This window comes from Nannospalax galili, unplaced genomic scaffold (assembly GCF_000622305.1).
Source record: "Nannospalax galili isolate Female #2095 unplaced genomic scaffold, S.galili_v1.0 scaffold475, whole genome shotgun sequence".
NCBI lineage: Eukaryota > Metazoa > Chordata > Mammalia > Rodentia > Spalacidae > Nannospalax > Nannospalax galili.
The window spans coordinates 5,062,898-5,071,385 of record NW_008339435.1 but is presented as its reverse complement, the minus strand read 5'-3'; the positions used below and the strand labels follow the sequence as shown (position 1 = coordinate 5,071,385).

The window sequence follows — 8,488 nt, the reverse complement described above, 5'->3', positions numbered from 1 at the left end:
AATAGGATTTCCCATTAAATATCAATTTAGGGGGAAAAAAATTCCATCCCCCTTCTTAAGCCTTTATCTCTTCCACCATCTCCAGGCTGAATCAATTGGTTCAAGGAAAGCCAAGAAGCCGCACAGGCAGCTCTGCCTCTTTGCTCTGGCTCTCCCACCCTCTAAGGTCTTTCTCTGCGTTCCCGGCACCGTTACACCAGAAGACGTTCACTTTTCACCAACCTTTCTCCAAGCATCTCCAGGCAACTGACTATATATATTTTACTACAAGGTAAAGAGAGGAGGGTGGAGGGTGAGGGTGGGGGTGAACCAAGCCTTTGAAAGACTTTGAAACTGGAAAATAGGAGCCTGTTTATGCAACGTACAAGTAAATAAGGACAAGGAAGAGGCAACCTTGGCCCGGAGTTGCTGTATTGTGTTCCTGGGATCTGGGGAGACAACGGCTGAACAAAGCCTTATCTGGGGGGAAAAATCACTTCTGAGCTAGATCACATCTCTGCCCTGTACTTCCCAGTTTCACCCCAGCCTGCTTAAGGGAAGGGAAGGAATCCTCTAGGAGCGGAATCTTATCTTAACCATCTTTCTTATTGATTATTCCGCTATTAGAAAGTGGAGGCATCAGCTCTTTGATGTGATTGTGTTTATCTCAACATCTCTTTTGTTATTTATAGAGCCCGAGGAGAGGGGGCGAAGCGCGAGACTTTAACACTTCCTTTTAAAAAGATCAACAACAAATTTTTCGAAATGTTTAAGAACAATTAAAAGGAAAAGGCATTTTTGATCTACCCACTCAGTGAACCCTCAAATCATTCAGTTCCTGAAACACGGTCCCTCACCAAGGCCATCAGCGAGATGACGGCTGCTTTTTCATTTTTGAATGTCATCAATATTGGCTGCTTTTAATATTTTCCGGAATTTCTCCTCCTTGTTCTCTGGAATTTTAACTCTAAAAGATTGGCGGAAAGATTATTGAAAGGGTTTTTGCAAGGTAAGACTCCTTTAAATTATTTATTTCTCTTGAAATTAAGTTCATTCGTACTGCATTTATAGATGTATTTTAACTTTTAGTTATAGACATCGGTGTCCACACGAAATACTATTTATGAATATTTAAATATCTGGAGCAGAATTTAGCATGCTTGGAGGGCAACCCGGGAACTTTTTGTCCGACCTATAACTATGTCGCGGTTTGGTGTTTTCCGTTACTCCCTGTGTATTTCTGCCCCTCACGCCGACTGCGTAGGTGCAAGTTGTTTTACTTATAAACGTACCGGAGGAAAAGCCCGTAGGGAGTCAGTCACCTGTGATTCACTGGGAGCGTTTGTTGTTATTTTGCCTTAGAGGATCTGTTTTCCTTGAGCGGAGACGAAAGCTGTTTGGGAGCCCAGTTTGCTAGTTGGCAAGTGCCCTGACCGGGCCTGATCCAGCATCCCCAGGCTTTTGTTTCTCTGGAGCTAGCTCCTCTTCCCCATCGCCCAAGCAGCTTTCTTCAGCTCCGAGAGTGCCCTGGGAGACACACGCCGGGTCCCAGGGTGGGCAAGCAGGTGGTCTCTCCAGGCGGCGGAGGCCCTGGCGCTCATCTGGGGCAAGTTCCCTGTGGCTGGCTCCGATTCCCCCGAAGCCCAACGGTACCGAAGGCGCGGTCCGGGCCCTCGATCCTGGCGCCCGAGAGCAACCGGAGGAGGAGGGCATCATCAGAAGAATGCTAAGCGCATACGCGAGCGGCCTTGGCCAGGCCTCCCGGGGCCAGCTGTGCACAGCCGAGCTCCGGTCCCCCCCAGCTCCGGAACTTCGCCTGCAGAGATGTAGCCTGCTCCGCGGCATCCCGCCCTGCAGCGGTGCCTCCCGGGTCCATCCTTTCCCTTCCCAGCCTCTCTCCGCCCGCAGGAACCCCGCTGCCAGCATTTCCCCTGAGGTGGTTGGGAGGTTGCCGGGCATTGTGTTACCACGTCCCTAGGTTTCCAATGTGTGTGGCAGTCTGCGTGACAGATGGTGCTCCGGGAGCTTGCGAGGAGTCAATTTTCTTTTGAAAGGAATCTACACATTCGTTCGGTCATTTCTTTATTATTTCGGAGGAGAGTAAGGGGGACACGGAAATCTGTCTCCGGCCTACTCTGCAAGATGGGGTTTCCCCGCTCCCCAGCGCAGCCCCGAGCCAGGGGAACTTGGAGTCCTCAGCTGCTCCAGACCCTCGGGCAGGAGGCACCCTCTGCATCTCTTTTAAAACCCTAATGCATCCGTCCTTCGGGCTCATTCGGCTGTCTGGGAAGGGGATGGAGCGAGGGAGGCTGAATGGAGCAGCTGACGCTTGGCCAGAGGAGGCACAAGATGCCAGCCGGCCCAGCAGGCCCTACCTACGGTGGTTCCCGAGGCTCAGGGCCAACGCCTGTCTCGGTCACCTGCAGGCTTTAGCGTCGGGGATGGCATCGGGACCCCGCTGAGACCCGGCCAGCTCCGCGGTGGGGAGGCGCATTTGGGCATCTCCTCTCCCAGCCCTGCCTTCCCACCCGTGTGGTCCGGGTGAGTGGAGGGGACCCGAGGACGCACGTCTTCCAGCGGGGCAGGCAGCGCCACTCCGCATTGCAAATGAAGGGTGGGATTCCTCTTACTGACTTGTTTTCTAACTCCCCGTCAGCCTCCAAAATGATGCTGAGTCCGGACCAAGCCGCGGACTCGGATCATCCCAGCTCGGCGCACTCGGACCCGGAGTCTCTGGGCGGCGCAGACGCCAAGGTGCTGGGCAGCGTGTCGGACCTGGAGCCGGTGGAGGACGCAGAGGCCGACGGCAAGGGCGGCAGCAGGGCAGCTCTCTATCCGCACCCGCAGCAGCTGAGCCGAGAGGAGAAGCGCCGCCGCCGTCGCGCCACGGCCAAATACCGCTCGGCCCACGCCACCCGCGAGCGCATCCGCGTGGAGGCCTTCAACCTGGCCTTCGCCGAGCTCCGCAAACTGCTGCCCACGCTGCCCCCCGACAAGAAGCTCTCGAAGATCGAGATCCTGCGCCTGGCCATCTGTTACATCTCCTATCTCAACCACGTCCTGGACGTGTAAGGTGGGGGACGCCGCGGGAGGCCGCCACTCCCGGCGTCTGCCGAAGGCGACCCATCCCGGCGGCCGCCCTGGAGGTGGCGGAGGCGGCGGCGGCGGCCGCCCACCAGGCGGCCATCCGGACACACCTGTCGGTGGGGGGAAAAGCCTGTTCTCTCTGGTCAGCAAGGCAACAAGAGGAGGTTTCCGACCCTGGGAGGTGGGGTTGGCTCGAAAGCCTTGGGGTTCCCTGGAGGTATTTTCAGGCCAGAATAACCAAGACGAGTTGCAACCCGGGCCTCCCTTCCGTGTATTAGGATTCCCCTTAAGGGTTGTTGCTTTAACTCACTGGAGGCTTTGAGTTCTCCTTTATTTATCACCCATAAATCTCCATGTTTTCAAAGAACGAGGGCAGAAGCTCAGAGTCCAGGTTCATGACTTTAGACTTTGACTATGAGATTTTTCTACTTGACAAATCATCAAACCTTGGGGAGGGAGAAACGATGAAACTCTTCCATACAGAGAGATTGCAACACAGAAAGGTGTGTCAGGAAACTTTGTTCTGTGGTCAAATGAAAAGATTATATTCAGATCCAAATAAAACAAACCCTGAATATTTGGTCAGGTTAAAACCGGCACATTGAGAAGAAATAGACACTCAGCAGGGGGATTTGAGCTTGGTGAGATTTTAACCCCAAGGTAGGACACTAAGATAGATAGGAAAATCGGTATTTAAATGGAAAGTTTAATATTAGATTGCTTTTTCCAGGCAAAGTGCCCCTTTATCCAAAAAAGCCCCATCTATTTGTGACCTTAACATGTGATCCCATAGGTGCAGTTAGCAGATGACAACCTATTTTTATTTATGTTAGAAGGAGTAGAGTATTTTTTTCCAAGACATTTATTTTTCAGAGTGGTGATAATTTTACTTTGGATACTTCGTGCCAATTTATTTATAGTCAAGTGTTTACACTTTTTTCCTGTGGAATAATTGTGTCTTAACTTTTTAGGTGTTTGTTGAGATTATCTTGTGGTCTTTCTTTTTGGGCTCTGATTATATTGCACTTGTATAAGAAATTTCCCACTTCTCCCTGTTTCTAAGCATATTTTATATATTAAGATGTTTGTTCTTGAAAGGTTCTTTTGTTGTGAGATCAGCAACACTAGCCCTTCACTATTATAGTTTTATAAAAAAGTGTTGTTATTCTTATCTGTAGTTATGTCTGAGAAGTACTTTACAAACCGTTTATAAGGAGAGTAGCTTCTTGCTGTGTGTGTGATGTTTGTGCGTGAGATGATTTTAGGAAATTAAGTTATTTTCCTAAAAAAAAATGAAAAAGAATTCAGAGCTACTTTCCTCTGTGACAACCAAAAAGAAAAGTGTGTAACATGAAGATGTTCCATGTTCTCAGCTGTGAAACTCTGAAAGCAAGAAGTGTGTTTTAGAGATAAGGGGAAAAAAACCACATCTGCTATCCAAAGATTTTAGTCTTTTTCAGGGTTTTTTCGTGTCTCTGTTGCTTTATATAATGCAATATTTTGTAGTGAAAATAGAGATAACCTGGTTTCTATCTGACAGTTTTTCATATCTCATGAATGGTGCGCTGTTTTGCATATAAATAAAGGTATCAGATAAAGTCCTCTCCATTATTTTAAGCATCTGTCTAAAAATTGAACATGCTGGCTGAGCATGAAATGTCTTAATGAACTCAGATCCTTAGAAAAGAAGTAGTGAAACTGAACAAGAACAAAAGCCAGAGGATAGATATGCATGTACTAGAATATTCGATGCCTTGGTAAACGTGGATCATGCCACTCCCAGGAGGAAGAGCAGCATGGTATTTACATGAAAACATTTCATGAATCATAAATTTCCTTGCTCTAAAAGAAACTTTAGTAACTGTCTAACCCGGCTTCTTCAAATCACAGTTGGAGAAACTGTGATTGCAGACCAAGAAGTGGCCTGCATTAAGTCACATGACTCTCTTAATGACAGTGTAAAGCCCAGCAAGGTAAGCTACAGCTGAGAGGGGGAGACAGGAGTTCAAGGTCATCCTCTGCTATTTAGTGAATTTGAGGCCAGCCTGGGCTATACTGAAAAATCCCTGTGACAGCCTTTCCTCATGGCTCTCATTAAGCATGAAGTGTGTGTCACTGAAACATCTAATCAGTACTCTGACTCAGCACATGACACACTTGCAAATGAGAAAAATCCCTGGACCGACCTTGAAATAGGAAGAGTATAATCTATGCAAACCTTATCTGGTATAAAACATGAAATACCGTATAAGCAGAATCCATAAATAACATAATCATATTCCTAGGTATACATATGCATATGGACTACTGTGAACTATATCACACCAAATCTCTGGTTTCTAGATAAAAAGATGACTATGTGGATTCTTGGTTTATGTACTTACAGTCCACAGTGTTTCTGCTTTTCCCCAGATTTCTATAGTCAGGTTCACTAACACTTAGCAAGCATGACCCCAATTTCTTCTTTATCTGGAGGTGCTTGGTAGGAAAGCACTTCCCATGTATGGTGTGAAAAAGAACAGCATCTTTGTTCACTTTTATGTGGACAGTGTCTTGGTTACAACAACAATGGCTGGTCACTCTGACCTACAAAGACCCAGGCTGTCTGGGACTCAGTGTTTGTAGTCTGCTCACCTCTAAGCGGTGGGGAGAAGCAGTAGTTTCCAGTCTTCACAGTGCCTCTCCAGTAAGTGACAGAAAATTTGGCCTTCCTCCTACACTGAGGAAATGAATGTGGCTTCTAACCTCTTGTCCTAGACAATGAGTTGAAATTCTGACTGACCAACACAGCCCTCCTCTTCACATCTAAACAAGATCTGTTCATTCACTTCCTGGGACAAAATGTGTATTTGACCTTGAAGTTGGACAAAGGACAGCATCCCTTCCCAGATACAAAGCCCACAGGGTTCCAGGAGAGGACCTTTGCAATGCCATTTTAAATCCTCTAGAGAGAAACAAAGAACTGTGAGCCTAGGAGAGCAGAGGGAGACTGGCTTATTCATTAAAGGTAGCTTGGGCTCCATATTGTGCAGGAGGAAAGGGGAAGGAGAGTATGCTTTGATTAATAACAGTAAGATAATTTACTCCTATATTGAGGACATACTGTGTGTCAGGCAATAGTCTAGATGCTAAAAATTGACATAAAATTAGACTGTACTGTCAAACAGGATATTGACAACAAATAATTTAATTTTGGATGGCACTGAACACTATAAAGAGGCATAAAGCAGAGTGAGGAAGAAGGCCCAGAGGTGTGGTGGTTGGCAGTGTTTGAGACAGGGTTACTGAGGAAGGCCTCTCGAAGAAGATGATCTCCACATAGAGATGCAGATGTGCCAGGCTGGTTTCCACGGTTGCTGTTACTTATACTCTCATAAGCTGTTCGTGTCTTGAGTGAGCATTCGATGAAAACAGCCCAGGCCAATCACCTACCTTCCTCAGCTGACCCCAGCCTTGTCCCTCACCCAGGTTGGCTTTCTATACACAGATCTAGAACATGGGTTCCTCCAGCTGCTCCCCTTACCTTCCCTCTACCTCAGCTGCTCCTCGCCTCGCCTTGCTGTTCTCCAGAAAGCCTTGTCCCTCTCAGACCCATGGACAGGTCACTGAGGCAGAATGTTTCTTTGCCCAGAGGGACTTCTCCCGACTACTACTGCTGCCCAGAGACTCCCAGAGGGTAAGGGGAAAAGTACCCAGGCAAAAATCCTTTCTTTCAAGAGTGAAAGCCAACAGTGTCAGAGGGGATAGTATGTATGGTAAGGTGGAGTGGGAGAGGAAGGGCAGACTGAGGAGAATGAAAGTCCTATGGTGAGAAGCAGGGTTGGGAGGTTGGGGGAGGGCAGGAAACACCACCAGGCTGGAGGCTTTCTCCAAGGCCTAAGGAATCAAAGGTCTTACTGCTGATGGACCTACAGAAAACTTGGGAGTCAGAGTAGGTGGAAGGAAACAGTTTTATTTAAAGCTGTCCCTAAAGAAGACAGAATAGACTATCTCAGATCTCTATCTTAGTGGGTTTTAGGACCCAAAGAATTGTGATAAAAGAAAAAAGAGGTTAGGGGGTACAGGGAGACAATAAACAGGAAGTCCATGTACAGGGCGTGGTCTCTGTCATTCAGAGGCCATCTGCTTTCCCTCACAATGGACTTTGCTCTCCTGCAGCTGGTTAACCTGAACTGAGCAAGGGCTTCTCTTCAGAACAAAGGACTAGGGAGAGGTGGAAGGTCCAAGAAAGGGAGCAAGGCAACCTCTGATGAGGTAAGTATACAGAGACAGATAGGGTACTGAGTGCACACTAAGTGCAAACTGAGAGATGCTCTCTGCACACATTAGGTAGGTACTTTTATAATATCCATGTAACAGACTAGGAAATTGAAGCTCTTTAAAGCAGCTAAACAACTTGCCCAGGATCATGAAGTCACGCTTGTCAGCCTTACTTGTCATATTCTACAGTTGATCCTTGATATCAGGGTGGTCATATCTGTGCACACCTGCCCCTTGGCCTCTGTACAGTGTCTGTCCACCCATGTGCTTTGGGGATACCTCAGCTCAGGCAGCGTCTAAGGAGTGCAGGGACCGCAGTCCGCAAGGGCTGCTTGATCAACAGGATAGGTGAGTGGAAGCCAACACAGAGCTGTCAGTCAAGCCGAGCATGTTCTGGTGTGATCTAGGGGAAGGGGGCCTTATTTTTACTCTGTAAGATGATTCTGGGCCGACCCCACCCAAGGGGGAGTCTGCAGTCAACTTGACACTGTCCCCGGCCTTGCTGTGCACCACCACATGGGTGGGTCTGTCTCCTCAATAGTCCCGCCCACATACCTCCCCTAGGTACCTCAAAGTTCATTTTCACACTGGTCTTAGAATCAACTTTTAGAATTAAGCACTTTCTTGGGGGGAAAAATGAAATTCAGGTCATGCTCTGGGCATAGAAATCTTTCATAATCTTGTTCTCAACCCTTGCTAGTGCTGTCTCCAGCCACTCTTCCCAAGGTTCAACACTGCTCCTGAGTTTGAATTTCCTCACCTGCCCAGGTGCACCTGCCCCTCGATAGTCTGAGCCTTTGCACCTACTTTGCCCTTGTTGAGGATGCATTCCTCCAGCCTCATACTCACCCAGAAGGTTCTAATTGTTCATTGTGGTCCGATCCACACGGAAACACTCTGCACTGTTTTCCTCGACGTCTTTGGACAGCACCAACTACCCTGTTCTTTGGACTTCACAATGCATACTTTATTATATTAGAATTTATTATTGTTCCCATCCCTGTGTGTGCGACCCAAGACTTTGAAGCCAAGTTTAGACATTGTCTGTGGCTTATTCTAAATGCACGTCACTAACTCCCTTTAAAGCCTATGTTTTCAGGTGTGTAGGATAGGACAATATATATGCTGATTTCAAATGCATGTGTGAGGCTACACCAGAATA

At 47.7% G+C, this 8,488-nt stretch overlaps 1 protein-coding gene across 3 annotated transcripts; it reads left to right on the top strand.

Annotated features, from left to right (window-relative positions):
- Nhlh2 (nescient helix-loop-helix 2) lies at window positions 1-3,051 on the top strand. 3 transcript variants are annotated; one of them, XM_008834021.1, is made up of 3 exons: window positions 1-271; window positions 672-988; window positions 2,636-3,051. In XM_008834021.1, exon 3 carries the CDS (start codon window positions 2,644-2,646, stop codon window positions 3,049-3,051), a length of 408 nt encoding a protein of 135 aa, XP_008832243.1. In that variant the 5' UTR covers window positions 1-271; window positions 672-988; window positions 2,636-2,643. The 3 variants fall into 3 exon arrangements, with proteins under 3 accessions (XP_008832243.1, XP_017653893.1, XP_008832244.1); XM_017798404.1 differs by lacking the exon at window positions 1-271 and having other exon boundaries at window positions 611-988; XM_008834022.1 differs by lacking the exons at window positions 1-271; window positions 672-988 and adding an exon at window positions 1,650-2,520.
- Window positions 3,052-8,488: the final 5,437 nt, after the last annotated feature.

Coding starts and splice junctions, on each gene's coding strand:
- Nhlh2 (XM_008834021.1), top strand. CDS start 2,644: ATGATGCTGAGTCCGGACCAAGCCGCGGACTCGGATCATCCCAGCTCG.